Source organism: Scaptodrosophila lebanonensis, unplaced genomic scaffold, assembly GCF_003285725.1.
Source record: "Scaptodrosophila lebanonensis strain 11010-0011.00,11010-0021.00 unplaced genomic scaffold, SlebRS2 tig00000080-arrow-pilon, whole genome shotgun sequence".
Lineage (NCBI taxonomy): Eukaryota > Metazoa > Arthropoda > Insecta > Diptera > Drosophilidae > Scaptodrosophila > Scaptodrosophila lebanonensis.
The window spans coordinates 2,952,626-2,979,616 of record NW_022060561.1 but is presented as its reverse complement, the minus strand read 5'-3'; the positions used below and the strand labels follow the sequence as shown (position 1 = coordinate 2,979,616).

At 34.1% G+C, this 26,991-nt stretch overlaps 3 protein-coding genes across 3 annotated transcripts in view; 2 read left to right on the top strand and 1 right to left on the bottom strand.

The window, feature by feature from the left end:
• LOC115626059 (sodium/potassium/calcium exchanger Nckx30C) overlaps window positions 1-26,991 on the bottom strand; it is a 50,004-nt gene that overhangs the window by 15,121 nt on the left and 7,892 nt on the right. Inside the window, exon 4 of the mRNA XM_030521311.1 lies at window positions 13,050-13,666. Within this exon, the coding sequence (XP_030377171.1) occupies window positions 13,050-13,666 (617 nt within the window). The remainder of the gene's footprint in view (window positions 1-13,049; window positions 13,667-26,991) is intronic.
• On the top strand, window positions 2,046-3,017 carry LOC115625648. Its single transcript, XM_030520776.1, has one exon. It carries the CDS (start codon window positions 2,108-2,110, stop codon window positions 2,669-2,671), a length of 564 nt encoding a protein of 187 aa, XP_030376636.1. The 5' UTR covers window positions 2,046-2,107; the 3' UTR covers window positions 2,672-3,017.
• Window positions 19,263-19,741, top strand: LOC115625649. Its single transcript, XM_030520777.1, has one exon. It carries the CDS (start codon window positions 19,344-19,346, stop codon window positions 19,689-19,691), a length of 348 nt encoding a protein of 115 aa, XP_030376637.1. The 5' UTR covers window positions 19,263-19,343; the 3' UTR covers window positions 19,692-19,741.

Below are 26,991 nucleotides of genomic sequence, written 5' to 3'. Positions count from 1 at the left end.
ACAGCTTTAGATAAAAGCCATACACATAGTTGAAGAAATAACAATGACTTGGCAAATCTAGACAGATGTTTTGATTCTTCCAAATGGCCGGCAATATTGTTGTTTTTACATTTCAATATATGCAGCTAGTTGGGGAATTTTTTATGGAGATAACAATGACTAGGCAGGCCTAGTGTTTACAGTTAACTGATACAATTTGTCTACTCATTCGTGACGAACATATCTCGATTAACATATGTATGTATCTAGTTTGTGGCTTCGAATAATAATCAAAATCACAGCACACTCATACATATAGACCCTCACTGCAGAGGGTCACGAGGTATAGGCATTTGTGTAACATTTAATTACAAAATTAGCGACTACTTTTAATTGCAAAGAGCTTTAGAAGCTGCAGAGCAATGCTCCCATTCTATTAACGGATTATAGACATTGTTGACAGTCGTCTGCAGCGCAACAATTTTAAATATATGTACATATATAATTTTTTTTTTTTGGTATTCAAATAGCTGCCTAAACGCTCAGGGAATCAATGCTATCAGCGATATACTACAATGGCTTCTATATTGTACAGATCTTAATGTTATAATTGACATTTAGTCAATAATAAACCCATTACAACAGCACTGCTAAAAGTTTCTCTCTCTTCATGACTCATTGCCACCATTTCTCTGTTGTCATGATTTTATCAAGGGTTGTAGTATTTAAATAAATTTATTTAAAATATTTAACAAAGTACCCAAAACTGCTCGTCTCAGAGAATTGTAGCCTTTGATTATCCTTATCCAGGAATTCTTCTATCGCAAAGTAGGACTTTCTAAGAAACTTCACTTCATCAAACAATAATCTCTGTTTATATCTAATGCAATTCTTCTATCGAAATACTATAACCACATCTTTGTAAACATATACTCGAGAACTTTCTAGCTTAATCGAAAAGTGGGTTTATCTAATTGTTATATTATAGTGTATGCCATAGCTGTCTACATAGCTGACAACTATAAGCTGTTTCTTTCATCTTTTTATGGCTATGACGACAAAGCTAACGGCAAACTGGCATTATAACGCTAAGTGTGACTTCAAAACACAATCTCTGCCAATTAGCATAAATGAGTCTTTTCAGTGAAATGGCGAATGCACTCAAAATAAGCCAAGAACAATGCACAAGCCAGAGAGTTTGGCCTTAAAAACTGAGTTGACTGCTTTTCGGGGGGCTGCCAATTAACAGCTCGTCTCGTTGATTCAATTATCGTAAAACGCCATTCCAGCCCGTTTTACCAGATTGTCAACAGACTGTGATGGATTTCATCATTAACTTAACTTAATAATTAATGCTAATGCAAAAGCTGCAAAGCTTTTATTTTTTTTGTTGGCCAAAACAAGTGTGAAATCATGTTAAAAACATGCTAAAGAAACCAACAAAAAAATTAAAATGCATCATCATCTGAGCAGAGATTGTTTAATTCAACACTTAGGTCGCATAATGAATTATTGAAGCCTGTATGAATCACTCAAAAGAGTCGACAGTTTTGAAAAAACGCGCACGCAGTGCTGGCGAGTTCAGTTTCGAAAATTTCAATATCAGTTTCAGGTGAATACGAAAACTGAACAGTCAGCGATCGAGCTGATGTAAGAAATGCAAATTGCAGCATCGATGCGATATTTTTGAGTGAATGGCTGAGCGAATGACTGCATGAGTGAAGTTCAATGCTCAATAACCCAATAACCTGTCGTAGGGTATCCCCAAAACCAGTTCCCAGAATTAATGCAGCGATTCGTGGAATCGGACGTAGTAGCCGCCGTGCTATAGACAGTGGCTCGTGTGTTTACCTCTTAAGTCGAGCTACTACGAATAGCGGTCGGGCCTCTTGGCCCCACGATGAGTGCTGAGTGCTGCAGCCGAGGTTCGGACGAACCTACTATAGAGTCTTCAGCGTAATCGCTGAGATTGTTATTGCTATTGTCTCGTCGTTTCGATTGAGCTGTATTGAGCGCATAAGTTTTATACGCTGATATATCCGGCAGTGCAAATCATTTGGTCACGACTCTTAAGCCCCAACGGACGTCCACACTCGAGTGGCTCGCGCGCGTGCCTTTTGTTTTCGAAATGTTTCAAAAGCGCTTAGTGGAAATATTTACACTGGTCTTTTACTGGCTGGTGGCCATGAAATGGATATACGCGTATGTCAGCGAAAAGAAATGGGTCGAATATAGCCTAGACCATATGGGTAATACCGTCTACACCCACGGTCTATTCCTGCTCGCCGTTATTGTCGGTTATGTGGTGCTCTATCGCATGGTCATGTTCACGTACATGAAGTGCAAGGTGTGTGATATAAAAATGTGGCACGATCTGAAGAAGATGAAGGAGGATCCGGAGGCACAGTTGTCGAGGAAAACCGAATACAAGCCCGTCCACAATGTCGATGTCGTCGATGGCCACAAGATGATACGCACCATTAGCAGTCCGCTGCTGGTCGAAAGGGATCTGGCCATGATACATACCAAGCACGAGACCCGGCCCCTCCGCAGCAATACATTGCGCGCAGCTCCCCCCGTCCCGCCAACGCCACCTGGCATGGCCCGCAAGCTGAGTCTGGGGGTGATTGTAACGCCAGACAGGCTCGAGAGCGCGCCCCTGAAGAAGTTCGCATCGGAGGGCACCATCTAGAGGACACTATCTAGAAGACACTATCTAGAGGACACTATCTAGAGGACATTAGTGTGTCGCGCGCGTGTGTTTTGTAGTCCAGTATTAAGTTATAAGTCAAGAGACCAAAGAATTCAAACGACTTTCAGATCCTGTGATCGATTATTAATTTTTAAATGTGCGATCGTCCATTTCGAATTGCAATAATTTAAGTAGCGAAATTTTGTCCGCGGACCCGAATATATTATATTTATTATACAAGTACATATGTACAATAATGTGCTATCGAAATTATTATTTATTATATAAATACATATAGATGTACGTGTGTAATTACAGTTAAGTTTTTGTGGTTTTTGTCCCAACGAATTTGTTTGATAGCAATACAAAACGAAAATCAATAAATAAATAAAATCATTAACAAAATAACTCAAATTGCATACTTTGTTTACCGAGGTAGGTTTTTAGATTATATTTGTGTCTAAAGATTAGAAGCTGATTTGGAAAATACTCGTATTTATTTCATTGAAACTTATACGATTGTCAGCCATTTTTTAATGACGTCATTTTTTTTACAAACTTATTATTTTCTAATATTTTGAAATTAATTGATGAAAAAAGTTAAAACGACTGGTCTAAATAAAATTTTTCAATGTTTTTTTTAAATATTTCTAAGGTTTTGAAAAAAATTTATTTTTTATATTGAAAACAAATTTGAAATGTTAACAAATTTTAACAACTTCAAAAGTTATATTTAAGCCTTTTTTAAAACCTTAAAAATTTATGTTCTTGGAATATACTTATCGTATTTGTGTTTAAAAATTCGAGTCTAATTTGGAAAATAATTATTTCGAGAAAAATTAAAACTATTACGATTGCTGCTGACCTTTTTTAATGACGTCAATTTTATTTTTTTTAACACACTTATTATTTTCTAACATTTTGAAATTAATTGTTGGAAATAAAATGAAACGATTGGTTCTGATACGACTCGAGAATAGATACGCTATTTTAATCATTTTTAAATGAATTAAATTTTTTTTATATATTTTGTAACTTTTTTGTATTAATTTTGTCATGTTTTTAAAATATTACAAACAAATTCGAAATGGTAAATAAATGTATAAGACTTCGAAAATTATATTTATGCTTTTGTCTTTAAAGAACATTTTCTAAATTTTTACCATTATTAAATTTGTTTCATTTATTAATTCACTGATTTAGATTAGTTTTTAAGTTTTAATAAGATAGTGAGCAATTTTTTTAAAATTGATTTATTTTTTATATTATTTATATTTGTTGTTGGATCGATAACTGCATGGCAGTCAGGCTCGTTTCTTTCCATTCCAATTGAATGAACCACTGTAGTCAGAGTAATGTTTGAACCACAAGCTACCCGCACAATCGTGCTTAGCATCGGCAAAATATATTTTACATGACAAATCACATTTGTTTGCGTCCGATTTTTCCTAAACATACAACTCGCATATTAAACGGTGCACAACTGTTTAGCAGGCTTGAATCGGTTTCCGTCGAAATCTACTCTTTGCAAAATAATGCAGAAGACACTGGTTAAAGTAATTGCATTGTGCAGCTATTGGGCATTAATGGTAACAGTGGTGAGAGAATGGGCGGAGGACTTTATTGACGATGAGGTTGACGAGAAAAACAAATCTTGGGTTACAACCTTCAGAGCGCACGTACCATTCGCAATTATAGCAATAATCGGCTACTTTGTGTTCTATATGTTTGTCATCTACATGTATAAAATATTAATGTCGTATGACCATAAAAGGGAATTAAAGTTGAGAAACATGAAAAAGCAAGGATATGCGGATAAAGAAGCGCAATACAGTCAGTCGAATACTAAAAATAACTCGCCAACAGTGACCCGAAAAAACTCGCCAGCAGGAACAGCCACACTTGGCAGGTCTATGGAATTAAGTGTACAAAATTTGCAAACCAGAAAAATAAATGAGCTGAAAATGCCAGTCACCCTACCCAGAAATTACCACGCACCAGGATACACCAGCTTTGGGAGGACCAAGCAGGATGCTGCACCTAAGCCTTCACTACCACCATCACCACCACCTCCACCACCACCAACTACGCCGCAACAAAAATTTTAAAATAATACAAATATTATTAAACTAACCAGAATACAAACGAAATTTTAGCCACGAAAACTTCTAGAATTATTCATTGATCGTACGATAAGCAATACCTTTTTTATATTTTCTTGAACTAGCATTTTTAATTTTTGTTAATTTATCGATTGACTTTTTATTATTTTGTCGCTGTTTTAAATAGGTATTCCTAGAAAAACCCTGTTATTTTTTCATTGTATATGTGAGTCAAAAAAACTTCTAGAATTAATCATTGATTGTTCTTGTATAGGTGTTTAATTCAAACTATTTATAAACAATAAAAGAAAATATATTCGCGTGTTTTTTTTACATTTTCTTGAACTAGCATTTGTATTATTTGTTAATTTATCGATCGATGCGCTATTATTACGAAAAACTTGTTATTATTCCATTTTTAATATTTTGGTTTTAAACCTTACATTATTAAAGATTTAGACCATTAATTATATATTATAAATTATTAAAATATTTGAAAACTTTTTAAATTAAATTAAAATTATTTCGTTGCTTAGTTTTTGATATTTGAGTATTCCTTTAAATTAATTTATTAAATTAAATTTGTTTAAATTGTTATTCGTTTTTACATAAATTTTCTTTCCTCTATTGTATTTTTTATTTTTTATTTTTTTATTTTTTGAATATCACGACACTAAGTAATAAAGTATTAAGAAACTAAGCGAAATATTTGTTTATTTAATTTAATTTAATTTAAAAAGATTCATATTTTTATATCGATTATAATTTCATTATTAATGCATTTAATATATAAAACTATGAAATAAAAAAATAAAATAAAATACAGTCGAATGTTTCACAAAATCATTGTTTCTTTTGATTATATATTTTTTCACTTTTATATTAATTTATGTTTGTAATCTTAAACATTTTTTTTTATATTTTTTAAATTTGATTTTTCAACTTTTTAAATAAATAATTTTAGATTTAATGTGATATTTGAGGCTTTTGTCTTTCGAATATTCTATACTTTTAAAATTAATTGATTTTTTTGTTAATTAACTAATTAAAAAAAAATAAATTTATATTTTTAATTTTTTTATCCTTTTTTAAAACTTACATTTTTTACACTTTAAACGTTGCGAAACCAAATAACTTTGTGGAAGTAATATAGGTATCTCGCTTTAAAGGGGCATGATTAATAGAAATATAATTATTACAAACCACCGGTATTTTTACAAACCCTCATTCATTAAAATAACTTTTCATTTTAAAATGCAATCTGTGATTCCGTAAAAGTTCATGTTTCACTCTATTGGGATTGGAATTTAGTTTCTTTGTCATACTTTTTCCGTTGTGCGGCTTTTATATTCTTATTCCAAATATATTTATGAGAATATTTAAACAGTCTATCGCATTACTTCTCGCTCGAAACATTTGCACGATCGCATAAAGTTAAAATCCGTTGTGAAAATTCATTAATTAATTAATTATTCTAGTTAGTCGATATCGACATACGGAGAATGTGTTACAAGAAAACAATTGAAATCCTCACAGTTATTGTTTATTGGGCTTTTATTTTAACAATCGTTAGGGACTTGTTAGTGAAAATGGATTGGATTGCGGAAGAGGAGAATCTGCTCCCAAAAATCGAGGCCCATATTCCGTTTGCAATTTGTGCAATATTCGGGTATTTCGTATTTTATATTATAACTATGAACGTCTTTTACAAGATTAAGGAGTCTAATTTAAACAATGAACTACTATTGATGGAGAAAAAAAAAACGCTCAACATGCCATCATCTACTATAGAAACTATATCGTTGGAAGGGTCATACACAAGTAATGAGATGCCTGAACTAGATACACGACTAGACCTAGGACCGGATACACCAAAAACCCCACCATCAGAACAATTCGCACCATTATCAGAACCTTTTGCTGCACATCCAATGCTTCCGCCAAAACCAGTGTCTTCGTATATGAATACATAGTCTTCAGGCTTGAATAATTATCAACCTGTAAAAATATCTCAATATATTTATATTTCTAAATTGATTATTTGTTATACATATTGTAAGGAAGTCTTTCAAAATGGTTATATGTATTCGAATTAATCCGAGAGTACCCAATGGTGTTATCTCAAATAAAATTTCATTTTGTTATAATTGGAATAGAAATAATATAACAATTTCATGTAAAATCAATAAAAAAAAATGCAGATAATATTGCATTTAATTTGTCTGAAGGTTTTTGCCTGTCCTTTTCCTTCAATAGCTATCGAACTAGATGCAACCAATTTTTTACAACTCTTCTAAGGTAAAAAGTAATTCATATTCACGAGCTGTAGCTTGAAAATAATACATCTTAGTCGTTAGTCTGTAATTTAACAATTAAAATAATAATAAATCAATAGATGGTCAACAATCGAAAAATTAACTTTGCGTTTTAAAGGGCCAACTTCTAGCTGATTTACCGAAAATTATCGAAATAAAAATGACTTTTTCGAGGGCTTTGAAATCAGGAAGTCCTAACATGAACTTAATGAGTTTCTTTTAGCTCCGAAAATAAATATATATAAATACTCTTTCCATAAAATTTAAAGCAATTTGTGCTTTAAATGTATGTATATAAAAAATAAATATTGCGCTAAAACTTTGTATTCAAAAAGTTCAACGTGCTGGCTATTTCTGAAATTATATACATATATTAGTACAACGCCAACGGCGATAACAGATATATTGAGGCTTTGTGTGTGGTCGACTTAATACTTTGGTCGAATTTATGCTGATAAGCATAAAGCATATTAGCAATGCTCTTAATTCAAGGCTTTCTCTTTATGATAAAAACCACAATGCGGTATCGCAAAAATGGGTTGTTTTTATGAATTCTGTTTTTTGTAATCATTTAAGACTTACTGTATTTTGGTATTAATTCACTTATAAATAGCTTTGAATGCATTTTAAATCGATTGATGGAACTATAATTAACAAGTATATAAGTATATAGGCGCTCTTTATCAAAATTGAAACTTTTGGGCCGAAATGTTGAGAAGGTCTTGATAAATAATTGTTAGGTAATTGTTATGAATATTTATTTACTTATTTTATTTTTAAATAAATAAATAAATAATATATTTCAACAAACATTGACTGTCGTCATAGGAGGAAAAAAATATAAAGATTATAAAAAGCATCTTATAAGCTATAAAAGCCTAAGAAGGAGAAATCTAATCAAATAACAATAATATCTAATTATCGCCTCCGACCCGGTGTGGGAATATTATTTGACCTTCGGCTAGCTATGTAATTACGATAATTTTTTAATTAATTCGACCTAAAATTCTTGGATATTAATATGTTTTTCAATTCTAACTTGTTATTCTTGTTAAACAAATTGTTTGATTAGAAAAGAATATAATAGAGTTTTTGCACATTTTTAAATAAATATGCTGTCAAATAGTTTTTAATCATATAATTTTAATAAAATATTGATACACACACTGCTTCACTCCGCTTTCAAAAAATAGCAGGAGTGGCTTAAAAGAATTTAATATTAAGAGTTAAAATCAAATGAAAACTGCGTTACACAGCTTGCAATACAGCAACAATAACTGAATTGTTGCCTTCCAGCAGACAAAACATCAAGACGAATAATAATAATATACCTTTGCTGGCATAGTATATTAAATAAATAATAATATTTTCATCACTATTTTATCAATTGAATATTTCTTTAAACTCCTTGCAACGCAATGACAAGAAGTGCTTTCTTGCCTATCAGCAGACAAAACATCAGGACGAATAATAATAATATTACTGTTAGGAGCTTCCTTTGCTGCCATAGTATATTAAATAAATAATAACATTTTCATCAGTATTTTATTACGCAAGCCATATGGGCGAGGCCGTCAAAAATGTATTTATTTAAATAATAGCAGGTGTAGCATAAAGGAATTGAATATTTTTTTAAACTCCTTGTAACGCAATGACGAGAAGTGCTTTGCAGCAGAAAAAACATCAGGACGAATACTTATATTATTGTTGGGAGCTTCCTTTGCTGCCTTTATATTAAGTAAATAATATTCTTCTCTTCATAATTTTATCACACAAGCCTCGCGCATATCCGTCCAAAATGTATCGCTACAAATTATTGTTGAGCAGAACTTGATTTTAGTTTGTTTTGAAAAGTGAACGCGCCACGAGGTTTTCTTTTGTATTGAAATGGGAAAGCAGAGTTCGAGAAACGAGCGGCTCTCCAAAAGCCAAATGTTTGCTCTAATTGCCGTCTTCATCATCTATTGGCTGTTCTTCGCCTGCATTTGGTTTGGTAGTGGTGCCAAGCTCATAGGAAATTGCACCTTCAGGGCGGTCCTCTATGGGATCTTCTTTCTGGCCGTCTTTGCGGTGCTACAGCTATTCATAATTAGCTGTTTTACGTATCAGCAGCGATCAAAAAATCGTCGCGAACCTGGCCTTGAGCTGGAGCTGGAGCAACAGACAGTGCGCAACAATTTAAAGGAACAGCCCAAGCCCCATTGCTATGTGGCACGTTATGATACCGATGCGTGCCAATATAGCAACAATAAACAACTGATGTGCATACAAATACAGGTGAACAAGTCTTGGGATGATAAAGGAGCAGCCGCTAGTTACTAATGCAATACTTTAGTGATTGTTTTGTGTATGTGTTTCAACAATAAAGTGTCATTTATTATGAAAAGATGGAAAATGAAACCAAAAGCGTTCTACACATGCGCACAAAAAGTTCTAGAGTGTGGGAAACAGTGCCTACAATAGTACATAAATAATTCCAACATTTGTGAACTTTATGCTGCATACTTTAAATAATTTGTTTATATCTATTTTTCTTAATTTTTAACACTTTTTAATGGCCCATAGACTTGAGAATTGTTTTCAAGCGTTGTTTCAAATATATTTCACATTAAATTGTAATAATATTGTGGAAAAGCTTTTAATTGTGCAATAGCAAGTTCAATTAGAACCAATCTAATTAAGCGTAATTTAAAAACATTTCACATTAAATTGAAATAAATTTGTGGGAATGCTTTTAATTATGAAATAGAACCAATATAATTAATACCCACAAATATTAATTATTATTGCAAGAAACATTATTAATACATTTTATTGCTTGCTTTTAAAACTCTTAACAAGAATAGGACCAACTAGTAAATACCTCTTATCTAGCTCTTATGCTTTCCAAAATCCTAGTGTTCATACTTATGAGCATATGGGCGCCCAGACAGACAGGCATGGCTATATCGACTAGTCTAGACATACTAATCATTAGTTGCTGAAGATTAGAATTTAAATTCTTGTCTTCTTGTATCCTTCCTTGTAAGCTTCTGGCTTTATAATATATGCAACATGAGGTCAGCTTATCGAAAAGATTGACAGCAGATTGAAAATTCGAAACGGAATAAAAGTTCTTAATCTTTTTGCCTGCTAACTTTTTCATGAACGACTTCCGCTCGACAATATAATAATTCAAATTCTTATCAAAACTTCAGAAAAGGCGCATAATAAGACGCTGCCAGCTATCGAGAATATTCACAAGAGATTGGAAAACGAAATATAATTTAAGTTCTTATCCTCGAGTTGGATATAAATTTGAAACATGGGAACACGAGCTTTGATTTAAATACAAATGTTTTCATGTTTAACACTTATTTCTTTCCTTCTGCTTATTGTATAGCTTTGAAAAATCGTTAAAAGGGGTTTCTTAATCACAAATATACTCGTTCATTCCAGCCAAAGACATTTTGATTATTTAACTCTCTAGAGGTTTATCTTGGAGTGCTTCAGTTCTTTTTCTAAAACATCAAATACGAAACGTTTGTTTCTTTAAACTTCACAAATAATTAAACAATCTCACGAATGTGGAGCTCTTTGTTGGTGTAGTTAAGATTGTGCTTAGATATAGAAACAAATATTATAGAATAGTTTCTGAAATTTGTTTCCGATCTAAACAGCACTCAGTGTAGGGCAGACTCTCTAAAAAGGTGGATGTCTAAACTAAAGAACGCTACGTGGGATCTAAACGGCAAGCAGTGTGCGTTGGCAGTTGGCGGGGCGTTGCATGCTCAGTTTGTTTTGCATACGTGTGTATGTGAGTGTGTGTATGTATGTGTATGTGTGATTGTGTTTTGAGTGTATATATTTAGTAGATGTGTTTGTTTTCTGTAGAGAGTGAAATAAGATTCTCAAACGCAATGCAAACCGAAAAGTATTTATTGTAGTTGAATGAAAACAAATGATATACTAAGTCGATACTAAAAACTCAAATTGTAACTAGAGATTAAATTCGAGAGAGAAACTAAATGCATAGAGCATGACGTTAGATAACAAATTTAAATGATAATATTAAAAAGAAAAGTTGATAGAAATCATAGGCGCGCGTCTTAGACTAAACTGTTAACAGCTGCAGTACGGCAAGAGTTTTGGAAAAGTCCACTAATAACGCCAGATAACATTTGTTTATACGAAGTCGTAGTCATGGAGGCTTTAACAACAATATTTTTCCTTCATTTGGCAACTCTACAATATTTTACAAACTTCCAATAATATGGTGATAGATTTGTAGAGTTCTTTGTCCATAGGTAAGCACCTCTACGTAGACAAAAAAAGAGTTTGAATATGCGAATTCTCCAAGTTTTTCCAAAGTTGCTGTAGAATGTTAAACCATTCTTTATTAACTGAACCATTTTAAGTGGACTTTAAAAGTCCAAGGCGAAATTCCATTGAAAAATTGCGAAGACAGATATTATTTATAACTATTTCAATATGTTGTAAAAGAGTTTGGATATTGGAGGAGCTACTCAAATGCGAATTCTCTAAGTTTTTCCAAAGTTGCTTTAGAATGTTGAACCATTCTTTATTAACTGAATTATGTAAAATTACCTTAAAAAGTCGAAGGAGAAATTACATGAAAAATTGCGAAGACAGATATTATTTATAACTATTTCAATATGTTTCGAGCTAAGACCTTTAAAACGAGAACAAATAAATGTAGAACATATTCAATCAAGAATTGTAGAATTGAAGATCAATTACAGTATAACATCAGTAGCAGAATACTGATCAGTCCCTTAGAGAGTTTAACTCTCCGATAAATGTTTGATTTTAGTGATTTTTTGTTCTTTTTGAACAGAATGTCACAGTTTTGAAATATCAGTATTTAAAAATAGTTTTTTTCGAATTAAAATTACTAAAGCCTTTTGCCTGATAAATAAGTTTTGTTAATTGAAAAACATCTACAAATATTGCATTGCCTTTTTTTCGATGTTTGCTCTAATATGTATAAAAGATCTACTTAATATCACTTGAATTTCTGCAAAATTGAGAAACTCAAAACATTTGGAATATATTTTGGCTTCCCATTAGTATTAAAAATTCTCTTTGCAGTAAATTTATAAATACTCAAAAGTGCTATAAATCAAAGGGGTCGTAAAAATTTCGACATTTTCTTTAAATGAAGCAACCAAGTCCTTCAGCAAATGTGAAAATTTCATTGTCGTGATTAATGCAGCGCCACACGAATGGGACCAAGCTTGATTTTGATCAAGTTGTAACTACACTTAGCGATGACTTATTTATTGGAATGCCTGTAAACAACACCTGCGCCAATTATACAGAGACAGGGATGGCAATAGCCATAGCTTTGCTCGAAAGTTGCTGCCGAGTCGTCTGCCGAAGCGCATTTTTGAGTTAAAAAACAACAACTTAGAGGTGAAAATCTGAGCTCGTCAGTTAATGATAATCATCATCATCATCATCAGAAGAGATGAGAAGATGTTCGATCTGGCTGCTGTTAGTCATGCAAGTTTCACCAGCGATTGCAATACAAACAGCACCCAGGCCCTTAGTCATAGTATTTAGCACCTGTTTGTCGTTTGTCCGTCCATTTGTCCATTTGTCTGCTTGTCAGTCTGTTGTCTGCTGTCTGTCCGTTTGACCGTTTGGCTAGCTGTTAGTCAGGTTTAGTTTAAGGCGCGCGCACGCCAAATGCATGGAAAGGTACTTGCTAAAGAAAAACGACACAAAAACGAAAATCAATCGAAAATTGGAATCCTGGCAAAGGATCTTTTTCGTTTTTTGCAAACAATATTTAAAATTTCTTGTTGTTTGCAACCATTTTTTCTTTCGTTTGTTTAACAAATTGACTTGATTTACGTTTTTTGTAATTGTTTTTACTTTAAACGTTTTGATTTTTTTTTTTTTTTTTTTTTGAAATTTGATTTGATTTGTTTGCAAAAAAACTTCCCAACTACTTACTGCTGGCATAAGTTGATCTGTACTTCTGACGCGAGTCACCTTGTTTTTGGTAATCATCTTCTTGACGCACTGCTCCACCTGCACGTTCCACTTCATAAAGGTCACATAGGCTATATAGATGAGAAAGAGTATGAGCGCCTCCCACCAATAGATGCGATTGTCGCGAAAAAAGTATATCAACACCAGCAGGCTAATGCTATAGAATGAGCAATCGCGAAATAGTGGCCACCAGGTCAGAGATAGGACCGTCTTCGAGAATAGCGCACACATGCCAATTACGAAGAGTATATTGAAGACGGCGGAACCAACGATTGTACCAATGCCAACATCATCGAACGACACGAAAACGCCAATAACACTCGTGAAGAGCTCGGGGGCGCTGCCACCCGCCGCCATGAACGTTGCGCCAGCAACATCGTCAGTGATGCCGAGCTTTTCAATGATTACGTCAAGGGAAGGCACGAAGAATTCATCGCAGACAATTGCCAGCGCGACAAACATATATATAACTCCGATGATGTGCAGGATGACAGCGCCGTTCTCGAGCTGTTCTTTCGTGAATAAATCTTTTGGAAATAATGGCGTTTTCGTGGTGGTCGAATTGTCTGTGTGCGTGTCTGCAAATAAGAAAGAGAAAATGCGCAAAAATACATTAATTAGCTATATTTAAATCAATGGAGGAATATATAATAAATAAATGGAACTATTTGATAACTTAGAGAAGTACCTTTCTTTCAGTAGATACATCGTACTGCTTAACTATAATTTAGAGAAGTGCCTTTCTTCTAGTTGATATATAGTATTGCCTAACTATTTCTTTTTCTGCTTTGGATGTCAATTCATGACTTATTTACGATAAATATTTATAGTAGAATATTAAATTGAGTACGTTTTTACTGCTGGAACTCAAAGCACGTCCTCTTTTGTATAAAAAAATTTATATTTTGTAGCGAATATTCAAGTCACATTTAAATACGCCCTGAAAACGCGCACAAACCGCTTACAGAGAAAGGCACAGAAAGCGCTCATTTTTTTTGGATTTTTATTAGAAATTGTACTCTTTCTTTCTTTTAATACACTTAATATTTGTTGGATTTAATCAATTTTTGAAATTTATTTTCGCAAAGGAGGAATATTTAATAAATAAATCTAACTATGCATTTGAAAACTTAGAAAATCACATTTCTTCTATTTCATATATTGTTTTACTATCGGGTATACTCTTTTTCTACTTTGGATGTCAATTCATGATTTATTTACGATAAATATAAATGTTGGAATATTGCTGGAATTCAAACCATAACCTCTTGCATATGAAAAATCCATCAATGACCAATTCACATTTGAAAACGCCCAAGAAACGCGCAGAAGCCGCTCACAGAAATAGGCACAGAAAGTGCTCATTGTTATGGGTTTTATTAGAACTTTACTCTTTGTATTTTGTATGCATTTATTATTTGTTGGATTGTTAGTTTTTTTTTATAATAATTGTCGCAGTTTCGAAACGCTCATTAAAACGCTAATGAAACGCACTGAAAAAGTTTATCTTGGTGGAGTTCTAATGCCTTTGTAAAGAGTTTTCCTTTCATGCTCAGGGTATACTATATGTTTCAATATAATTGGTCTATACTACTAGTATTTATTCGTTGTTAGTTTTGTATTTGTTTGGTATTATTTTTATATATTAACTGCATATTTTCGGTTCCATTTGAGCAGCGTTTTGTGAATATCTCAATACTTGTTTACGTGCTGTTAGGGCAATTGTTTTTGAAGCAAAACAAGGTGTGCTCTAATGCTGTATAGACAAACATACATTGTGTGGGAATAATTGGATTATTTCTTAATATAAAAATAATCATCTTTCAATTGCTTATACGCCAAAGGAGACAACGCAGTGGAGCACAAAAGTCTAACAAATGTTATTTTTAAGCAAAACAAGGTGTGCTTAAAGATTTTGAAAATGCTAACATGATTTGGGAATGATTGGATTCTTTCAATTTGTTTATCCCAAAGGCAACAACACAGTGACGCACAAAAGTCTAACAAAGGTTGGAGCAACCGAATCCGTTCTAACACACCCTTATAATATGTGTTGAACAAATTATATATTATTATTATTGCTATGCGGCATCTTTTGTCAACTCTCTAATGAGCTGTAAATCAATATAATGGGCCAATTGTGCTTAACCTTTTGCATTAGAAACGTTAGAAAAAACAACACACACACAAATACACACACTTGAAAGGTTAACAAGACGTATAGTAAACAATTCCCCAAAGCAGCATTCTAATAATAATAATGGCCATGCATCATCATCATATTTTGTGTCAATTAACATTAACAATTAGCGGTAGTTTTCTCTTTAAAAAAAAAATCGCGGGGAAAACGCGCGCAAATCGTTTCGATTGCGGCATCTTTTGTACTGACATCGATTTTTATTTCAGTTTTTTGCAATTATTCACAAATTATGCAGCACATTCTGCAACAATTAGCAAATTGCACTTATTTGTTGCGACTGCGATTTTGCAAATGTTTAAATATTTATCATTCATTTGCCACATGAGCAATCATTTTGGCGCGTGTGCAAACAAATTAATCGCCAGCGGCACTCACAAACTGATTGACTCATGTCAGTCATCCAGTCAGTCAGTCAGTCAGTCAGTCGGGCATTCAGAACAAAACATTGCAAGGCACAGCTGTATTGTTTCTTTATAAATCATGCTCAAAAGCATTCCGCTTATCAATGTCAATATACTGTCTAATTATATTCCACAAAATGCGTAAACATATCGTATTATCACTGTTTGTATTTATTTTCATTTTAAAACGCATCGCACGACAATTCCAGTTGCAGTTGTGCAGTTTTTTGAGTCATTTGCGGTTAGGCTCTGGACTAGATCCGATTGTAGCTCCTAAGATGATTTACAGACAACTAACGGACGTTACTTGTCACACCCACCACGCCCACTGCGCCCACCACCAGCACCACCACCAGTCTTCGTAAAACCGCAGAGTCGTAGGGGCCATAAATCAATGCTGCTTATGAATCACCAGCCGAATACTTAATGAGTGACGATTGGGTCATTTAGATACGATTTGTTTGCGTAGCACAGAACCCATAACGTGATTCTATGCCGAAGTGCCAGCAATGCTGACTAAGGCATTCCCTACAGTCTACAATGTGTAGATCGACAAGTGTCTGGAAATACCTTCAATGACTGTAATGGTTTTATTTATTCGATGGAATTAGAAAATTTTCCAGAGAAAGTTCAGTTCACTATTGACTCCAGAATGTTACAGAAATCTTTAGAAGCTTAGCAGTTTTCATAGAAGAACCTATTATTTATTAACGTGATTCTATGCCGAAGTGCCAGCAATGCTGACTAAGGTATTACCTATAGTCTACAATGTGTAGATCGACAAGTGTCTGGAAATACCTTCAATGACTGGAATGGTTTTATTTATGCGACGGAACTTAAAACATTTCAAAGAAAGTTCGGTTTAGAAAGTAGATTCTTCATTATTGACAGAAACCTTTAGAATCTTTAGATAAAAGAACCTATTATTTTATGCAACGCTTTTAGTCGTGTGTAGATCGACAACTGTCTGGAAATACCTTCAATGACTACAATGGTTTTATTTATCGTAACCACTTTAATTCGATGGAATTCGAAAATTATTTCAGTTCATTATTGTCTCCAGAATGTTACAGAAATCTTAGAAAGCTTAGCAGTGAATAAAAAATTTAAATAAATGTATAAACGAACCTATTACTTTATGCAATGCTTTTAAATTAAAAACATACAAACAACAAATCTCGTTTTAAAATTGACATTCAAGCGATATTTTTATCCTTTTGTTTCCCCAGCTGTTTTCTTGTCTTATAAAATATCTGTACAATTTAATATTTTGTATCTGTATTTGTAGCTGTTGTTTAGTTTCGGCAGAGATCAACAAAATATAAGTCTATTTTTTATTTAATTTTCAACATAAATATGTGTTTAAGATAGACATAGTCTATAAAAAAAGCAAACCTATTATCAGCTTGTGGGGTGCGTTTTTTTTTCTCGCGTACAGATAAGCGGTATATAGACTTTGCTTACACAAATTTGTATATAGGCGGCCTTGAGCGCAGAAACGATAACAAATTATGATGTCAGTAATAATTAAAAGATCCAAATTTTTGCAATTTTGGTTGCAAATAAGCAAGACTCATAAATGAATAGAATTGATGAACTGCTTAGGAATGACAAAAATTAAACAAAGTCTTAAAAGACTTGTTGTTAATATGTTAGTTGTACTTAATGCTTTGTGCAGAAATTGTATGTTTAAATGTGTATTTAAATTGGAACGAATGAATGAATAGCTATAGTTTTTAATTACTTCTATCAATAGAAGGCTGGGAAATACTGGGATACTGGGAAATTTTGGGGAACTAGTCATATCGCCACAGCTCAGCAAAAAATAAAAGTAGACGACTACCGATAGCGGAGTCGGGTATAAAGACAGGCGACCTAAGTCGCGAAAAACGGCATTAAAAGTGCAAAAAAATACATCAAATGCATTCTAAAATATATCGTCAATTATAGGCCAATAAGTCTAATAAACAAATAAGCTAGTTGAGCATGCCAATTACACTTGAGGGTATTTATAAAGACAGCTAGAATTTTCTAGACTTTTGCTGTGATAGATTCTACAAATATCTGGAAAGTTCTTGAAAAATTAGAGCATTGTTTTGTATTTCAAAAGAAAGTGGTTTATGCTTTAAAGTCTTGGAGCATATATTTGAATAAAATAAAATAGATTCTTATATATCTATCTAGAATAGAATAGAATAGAATAGAATAGAATAGAATAGAATATAACAAAACTTAGCATGGAATAGAAGAGGATGCTGTTGATATAAGTCTGTAGTGGAATTCTAGGTATTTTTATTTGACCGCAATCGTAATTTTCGAAAGAGTGTTACGCAGTAATAAAAGTAATTATTTATTTGCTAGAAGTATACATAAAGGGGTATATAGCTGTCGAAATTTAATCGGAATACCTAATAAATATTGCTCTATAACTGAAACACCAACAATTTATATACTTTAACTTATTAGTTGTATTCTTTTGGGCACAGAAGGGAAATGTTGAATAAAAATATAAATACAAAAAAATAAATGAATGCTTTGAAATCAAATTAATGATCACACTAATCCAGCTATAGTAATTTAAAAATATTGCTCTTTAACTGAAACGCCAACAATTTATATACTTTAAACTAATTAGTTGTATTCTTTTAAGCACAGAATAAATACAAATAAATTAAACTCTGCTCTTCTTACTCCTAAAATATATTAAAATGATTTCAAATCAAATTAATGATCACACTAATCCAGCTATAGTAATTTAAAAATAAATTGCTGATCAATTGTGGGTTCAATGCGCTTGAGTGCTTGAGTCACTGCTGAGAGAACAAAAAAAATGGTAACCACAATATAAATATAGAAATAAATTGTAAGAACGACCGGTTACCGCTTTGGCGTTAAAACACATGATTAATTAGCAAGAGTTATTTTTATTATTGTACAGCATTCAGCATAGTGACGAACTGCATGGAAAAATGCACTGTGCCTGTTTTTTTATAGGGCAGTGCAATAACTTTAATGACTGACTGACTGGCTGAGTCGTTGGCGCTCTGGCTAACTGAGCCTCTCAGGTGCTCTCTGAATAGTGACGAACTGCATGGAAAAATGCACTGTGCCTGTTTTTTTATAGGGCAGTGCAATAACTTTAATGACTGACTGACTGGCTGAGTAGTTGGCGCTCTGGTTATTGCGGCAGGCATTGAGGGCGCGTCGTCGTCGTCGTTTTCGACTTCGACTTGGCTGACTGAGCCTCTCGGGTGCTGCCCGAAACCTGTTTCGATTGCAAATTGTCATTAAACGAAATGCCACAGCGATTTGACTACGCGCCTGCAATCGCAGAGAGGCCAGCAAAAACAAAAAAAAAAAACAAAAAAAGAAGAAAAAAAACGCGTCTAGAGCACACATACAACCCACACACAAAACCAAACCAAACCAAACTCACAGACGTGCTGCCAACGTATGCGTCACAGCACGTTGCGAGTTGTTTACTGAGAAATAACAAAAAAACATTGAAGAGAAAAAAACATAAACCGACGACATCAACAAAGCCGTAGTCACACAATCAGTTGCGAACTGAGACTCGACGCGCTCAGACAACGAATTTTCGCAAAAGTTTCTTCTACTACTTTGTTGTTGTTGTTCTTGTTGTTGTTGGGGAAAATGGCAGCCAGCATAGCCACACACACCCAAGAAGTTTTCATCAGCACGGCCAGCATCCAGTTAGCGCCCCCGCAACTGCAAGAGGGCCAACAGAGTCCCATCTACGAGTGGCATACACAGGTGACCGCGCCCACGTCCCCAACCGGAGATTCGACAACGGAAGCGATAACGCGACGCATCACACAAACCAACAACAGCCAGAGCCCCAGTCCCAAATACTACTACACCCCACCACCCATTAGCGGCAAGGAGGCGGAGAGGAAATATCTGCCACAAACGCTGGGCAACTTCTTTGAGGCGGAGCGCTATGCCAGCGCCTGGAATCGGACCACACAGCACCCAATTTAAATTGTAATTAAACGTTGCCTCAAATAAAATGCAAAGCTAGCGAAAATCAAGAGCTAAAGGTGAATTATTCTGCAATATGCCGAATATGGCATACCCTTGTGCTGTAATTATAAAATGAATTATAAAGTTATATGAGAGCGCTCTTCACAAAAGCAACTCGTCAACAACAATTTTGGACGAGCAGTCGTGAAGTGTGTGGGCCGCGAATTGTTGCCCAATTTAGAAGAGACTTATGCAATGCACTTTGCTGAGATACAACATCAGAAAAACGCACTGACAGACATTGTTGGATATGAATCATTCGCAATTAAAATGCTTTATAAACAAATTAAACTGCGTGGGTTACCTGAATTCTCTTAGGTGGAGTGCTTTCAAATGTTACAGTGCTATACAATTTTGTGACTCATTTGTAATAGTGTTGGAAAACACTATTTGTGTTTGAAAACAATGAATCATGATATTTGTGTTCCGTAAATTAAAGCATTGTCCAACACACTTAATAGGCGCTTCTTTTAAATGAATTTAAGAATATTTTTAAGAAATGGATCAAGACTGCTGCTTTATGGTAAATGTGCCGTTATATTTCTCCAAATGAATCAAATTTTAAGAGTGTTGCACAGTTTGTTAAATAGTGAGCAAATGTTTTTCAAAAATACTGCTTCTGCTGGTACTTTTATTTATTTTAAATAATTGGATGTTTAAATAAATACAAGCAACATTGTTTTATCAAATGTTCTTTTTTATCGAAGCTATGATTGCAAAAATGTAAAGCTTATAGCTTATTTAAAATCAAATTACACTCATTTAGCTGAAGTTACAAAAATATGTTTCAGTAATTTGCTAAGCAATTTTATTTTTTTATTCTTTAATTGTTGCTTTACTTCAGATCCTAAAGAGATCATTGAGTAGTGGCATATGGCAAAGAATTACATGAATTTCTATAAAATAACATGGAGCTTCAAAATTAAGTTGTTGATGTGGATTAAAAGAAAAGATTAGAATTAATAGTTATCTGAAAAAAGCAAAAGTTAGCTCGGACTTAAAATATTCAAATGTTTTCCCAAGCTCCCAAACTAAGGAATAGGGCGAACTCTCTGATTACATAAGAAGATAAAAAGTATATTGAACTATGTATATACGTGTATGTATGTGAGTAAATAAGGTATGTAAATATGTATATCAATAATTAAAAGACGGTTTCTATAGTCACTTGAAATCAATAAATTAAAGTTCTTAAAATTCCGAAACTCGCAACAGACCTCATGCGTATTTAATAACCCGAAAAGTTTGCGCGCGTCACGACAAACTTGTAAGACTTTGGCGAGAGTATGGAAAAAGTTTTTCGCACAGAACGCTGATTTTATTTCGCGACGTCATCAATGTGCATAAATCACGGCCAGCCAGCTGGGCCGTGGCCAGAACTGAACAAACGCACAAAATTACGCGACGTGCGCAAACGGCCGGAAGTTCATTATGGCGGAAACCAGGCGTGCTTAACGCGCATAAGTCTGTGTGTGTGTGTGTGTGAGTGTGTGGGTGAGTGTATGCTTTGAAGTGTGTGTATGTGTGACAAATAGTGGGCGCATACTTTCACGCCTTGAAGCAGTCGCTAATTTATCAGAGCGAGAGACAAGCCGCCGCTTGGCACGGCGGCAACTTTCAAGGTAGCTGGCGAATCGATTAGTGGTACCATTGCCGGAATTGGGCGCACGGTAAAAGGCAACTACAACAACAACAACAACAGCACTAGCAACCAGAAAGCCAAAGGACACCCGCAATGGCCCGATAACAGCAGGAAAATTTAACAAAAACACGAAAGTGTGCAATGCACATGCAAAATAAGTGGCCTCTGACCCACTCTGCTCTGTCATGGCTTTGGCTCTGGCCCTTGTGCCCTGCTGTCCTGCCAGTGTTGTCAAGTGGCTGTTGAATCAATGCAGCACGGCGCTGTTATGCCGCATTGGGTTCTCAACGCTTTCAAACATTGTCGCATAAACTTTATGAGTGCTTGACTTGACGCATAAAACTGTCATAGCTGTGTCGTTTCATGAATGTTACTTATCGCGGTTGCGCTTGCCCTTTCTCCCTCTCCCTCTCTCGTTCTCTTCCTCTTGCATTTTTTGCCAAACATTATTTAAAGTTATTACAATACTAACTGGCTGCCATTCCGAGAATACAAAGTGGGCCATTTTATCATCGTACGTACGAGTACTCGTACATTGTCTGCCAACCAGCCCCGAGGTGAAGTTATACAAGCCATTTAATTAATCGAAACTGTTCCTTTGGGTTCTCTGTGTAATCACAGCATTTGTATTCGGGCTATAAACAGTTGTACTTATATATGCTGGTGCTGTTGTGCAACACAATTAAACACGATAATGCCCCCAAAGCAGGAGCTTGTGTTAAGAAACCGGCTCTGGGCTACAATTTCCCAATTTAGGCTTTAAAGAACTATCCTCAGCAACTCGAAAATGATGACTTTTTATTTCCCAATCCATAATTATGTTAGGCTGTGTTTTAAAAGTGCAAATTAAACAAACATTTTAAAATAATTCTAAATTATAATTGGCTCTGTTGTGCAACTCAATTAAATACGATAAAGCAGGAGCTTGTGTTAAGAAATCGGCTCTGGGCTACAATTTCGAATCGTAGGCTTTAAAGAACTATCCTCAGGAACTCGGAAATGATGACTTTTTCTTCCACAATCGATAATCGTTTTTAAAGTGCAAACTAAGCAAATATTTTAAAATATTTATAAACCGCTATCACAATATAATTTAAATGAATATATATTTCTTCAAACATAATATTGACGTTTAAATAAACTACTCATGGGTTTTTAAAATAATTTTCCCCCGACTTTGTTGCATATTTAAAGCTTTCCGTTCATTTCATAAATTGTAAAAACCCACCTTATAACTAACTAGGTAGATAAGGTCTTATAACCTAAACTGATAAAAGAATCGTACAAACTTATCAGCAAATTTTTTTGTTAAAATTTGAATGAAAATAATATTGATGATTCATTTAGTCTTGAAAAATTAAAAAAAAAAGCCTTTAAAAATAGATCTGAAATGAAAATAAATAAATGTGGAAATTAAGCAAAAATTTTGAAATAATAATAAACTTATGTCACACACACAATATAATTTCTACTAAATGAACATAAAGTATATCTTAAAACATAATATTGACGATTCATTTAGGGTTGCAAAATAAATAGGAAACCTTTGAAACTGCAACTGAAAATATATGTTTCAACTCGCTTCTAAATTACAATGCATCATTAACATTATTTATAATGTTCTGTTAATAGAATCTAAATCAAATATGTGTGAAGTTGAGTTTTGTTTATAATCGAAAGTTACTATTCATTTTATTGCAAACGACGCCTTTAAAGGCTAGGCACGTATATTTCAAATATTCGCATAAGAGTCGTTGAAAAAGTGTTTAAGTACTTATTAATTATAATTAGGTAATTTCCATTATGCTGACCAAATTCTAAGTTGTATCTGGTACAACATGAGAGTGTTGATTAATGTTTTTAATTAATAAGTTTCTATCGTACATTACGTAAAAGTGCTAAGAAATGTCCAAAGAAAGCTAATTACATGTGTTGGAAAGCGCTTTAAGTAATAGAACTGCCATAAATATCATCTGTGGCTCAACTTGCAAAGCAGTTTTATTTAAACTTTTAGTTACATACCGTTGTGGACTGAAAAGAAAATCAGCAACAAATGCCCGATCTAGTTTCCGACTTGTTCCATGCTCAGTAAAATTGTTAGTTTTCTATTGTGTTCAAGGCCCATAATAAAAAGTTAAGCCTACTAACATACTCCGATTAAGTTGACTTTTGCCTCGTTGGGTAATTGGGATTTTCCCATTTTACATTAGAAATACTAGAGACCAGACCCCACGAATACTGAACTGAAATCGTTTGAGTCATCGTTGGGAAAACTTATTTCCGACATTTAGGCACGCAACGTTCAGCGTATTGGCAGACATATAGGCCCACTTTTGACGGTCAATAAGCCGCAAAACTGGTTTAAGCCATCAAATGAAAAGTTAAACTAGTTCAGCTTAACACGTCATAATTTGATTAGGCACACTACATTCTATCATAACAACCGCGACTGAAGTGTTGAATTAGCATATCATTTTAATGCCCACATTTTAATGCGTTTTATCACTCGGACTTTGTTGACATTGTCAAGACTTAGACAAACATAGCCATTTCATCAAGTTCAGTGACAAAATGTGTGGCATCACGTGTTGCGCTTTAAAAGTTTCAGATAAATTAACTTTATTTTACCCTTTCGAATCTGAAATATGATTGATAAAGTAGCATGATTGGCGCAAATTTAAAATCATAATATGGCGGGGCAGATGGAAATAATTGAATTAATATATCTACCTTCACCACATAGCCGTAACATTTGTTCAGAAAGTTACCCTTCTTCCCAAACTTCCTGCCAGTGTTCCCCTTTTCTTCTTAGTCTTTCAGACTTGGCATTTCCATTGAGATTTACTCGTACATTTCGTGCCCTTCGATTGCCAATTTGTAGATTTAACTATTTTATATTGTGTTGTGCACCAATTATAATCTTTTATCTAATCACATATTCTTCGAATGCTCCATTAAGGCTTTTTCTTCTCCAATATACTTGCAACTTGATTCTAACAACCTCTAATCGTATCTCACTCTTTTAATTATTTCACATTTTGAATTTTATTTTAAGTTATACTATGTTATATCTTAAATTCTTTTGCATAAATTTTATGTTTTTTTGCAAATTAAACTATAGACAAATAAATAAATTAAAACTAGCAGCGTGCTGTTGATAGTTTTTCAGCTCCGCTTTCGCCACAAAAGCAATGAATTGAATATCATTTTGTATATCTGTTAAGTGCTGCTTAAATTCTAGTTAGTCTTAATTACATTCTGTTTGTAAATTATATTAATTTATGAGCTAACTAAAGTGTTGCACTTAAAAACTCCATTATTAGGTCAAATTCTAAACTGAATTTAATAAATTCGATTCATTTTACAATTACAATCGCTTAACATGTTAATTATAACTAAACTTTTTTATTCATTTAATCAACAATAATTTGCATATAAATGTGCAGAAAAAATGCTGCTCTATTTTATGGCATTTTTTGTTTTGATTGATAAATAGGCCAATAATTGCGTAATGTAATAATTAACACAAACAACAATATACATAGATGTACATGTGTGTATGAAATATTTACGATTTAAATGCAAATAAAATTGTAGCATGTAAATAATTGATTAGTAAATTGCATTTAATATTGTATTTAGCACATTAACTTGTCTCTCGCGATAAATTAAAATAATGGTTAACATCCCTCTGCCCCCCACAAGGAGTGAGTCAGCAGCGTGATTTTCAAGCCACAAACATGAGGTCTGTGAGTCAGCCAGCTGTAGCCAAGGCTTAGAGGGTGCTGAGTACTGAGTCAGTGTTGGCCAAAACACAGAGAGACAGGGAGCTGGAGAGATGGGGAGCTGGAGAATTGACTTATAATTAAAAATTCGCCCAATTAAGTGCCATGTTTACTTCACACACAGCCAGACACAATGGGCGTGTGTGTGAGTGTGTGTGAGTGTGGCAAGCAAACTAAATTAAAATTAAAGCCAAATTACATACATCAAGTGGCCAGCATACTAAGCACAGCAATTAAAGTCCAAATCGTGCCACACACACAAACACACACACACAGAGAGACACAGTGAAAGCGTGGGAGGAGGAAAGAAAAAATGTCAATAATTAAAAGGCAGCCAAATGTTGTCATTTGGCCACAATGGCGTAGCTGTGGCAGTGGCAGTGGCAGCAACAGCGGCAGCGCCCCATAAACGACTTCCCTGCCCAGAGCGTGCACCCACATGGAACACACACACACACACACACCCATAGACACACACACACACAGATACAGAGATACACTCATGACATTTGCGCTGTTTGTGTTTGTATTTGTGTTTGCGAGCTTTTGAGCATGCAAGTCACACGTCCTTGCTGGGCATTGTTGTTGTTGGCATTTCTGATTTATCGATTTAAATTTGCTGCCCACCTTTTGAGGCATTTAACAGGCAACGTGCAACTTGGGACGTGCGTGCTCGTAAAAGCCTTTCTTCGTGTGCTGCTTGTCCTCCTTTTTACATTTCTTTCTTGACTTACTTCTTCCAATTTTTCTACATTTTTTGCATTCAATCATTTGTGTTTGTGTGTGTGTTTTGTTTTTTGGATTTCCCTTTCATTTCAAGACGCCGAAAAGTTTTGCGTTTTAAATATTTGCCATACGCACGCCAAACATTCACCCACCAGTCAACAGCAATCCACACCCCCACTCCCCCTCCTCCCTTACCACAATCCATCTGTTTATACACACATACATACATACATACATACAAATATCCAGTGGTTCGACCGCCTAACGGCAACCGCCTGGTGCGCGTTTAGGTCGAGGTCTTTGCTAAAATACTTTTCAGGGTCTATGTACACCCACAAAAACGCCATCCGAAGCACGGTCAGGCAGTAAGGCAGTCAGTCAGCCGAGCAACGTCGTTAACAGCCACGTTTGCGTGTGCCCCACACACACACACACACACACACACACACACACCCACACACACAGACAACATCGATGTGTATGCGTAGCTACAATATTGTTAAGTAAAATAGAGAGAGACCAGTTTATTAATTGTTTTTCAAAGCGTCATAATATTTGATTGAAGTTTTTCAATGACTTTTCAAACAACTTTGTCGATAACTTTTCGAAAACAAAACACTTTGACCATTATCAGTATAAATGTTTCCGGTAAAAAAAAGCTATAATAAAAGCCAGCATATTTTTAGGGTTCACTTTTCGCCTTGGCTGCCTTTGATAGATATTTAAGCATGTTTTAATAAAAACTGCATGAAAGAGCAAGTAAAAAATTATAGTATAGGGCTATCAAGTTTTGCGAACTTATCTGTAGAGGTATTAGAAATTATGATCATTTTTTATGCTTTCTTAGATTTGAAGTTGCAAATATAAATTGAAATATTTTGGGCACATATGTACATAGTAAAGGAAATTTATAAATTAATTTAAAGAATAAAATATAAATATAAATCGTAGCAAACGTATATTGGAGTTTAAATCTACAGAAAAGAAAAAATATGTTTCATTTCGATCAGCAAAAGAGCTCGTTTTCTTTTCTTAGTTTTCAGATTTGCTGCAAAAAAATTGTATTTAATTTCATTTGAAACAAAAATTAAAATAGTTTAAAAAA

Excerpts from the sequence above, each read along its gene's own strand:
- LOC115625648 (XM_030520776.1), top strand. The coding sequence starts at position 2,108 with ATGTTTCAAAAGCGCTTAGTGGAAATATTTACACTGGTCTTTTACTGG.
- LOC115625649 (XM_030520777.1), top strand. The coding sequence starts at position 19,344 with ATGGCAGCCAGCATAGCCACACACACCCAAGAAGTTTTCATCAGCACG.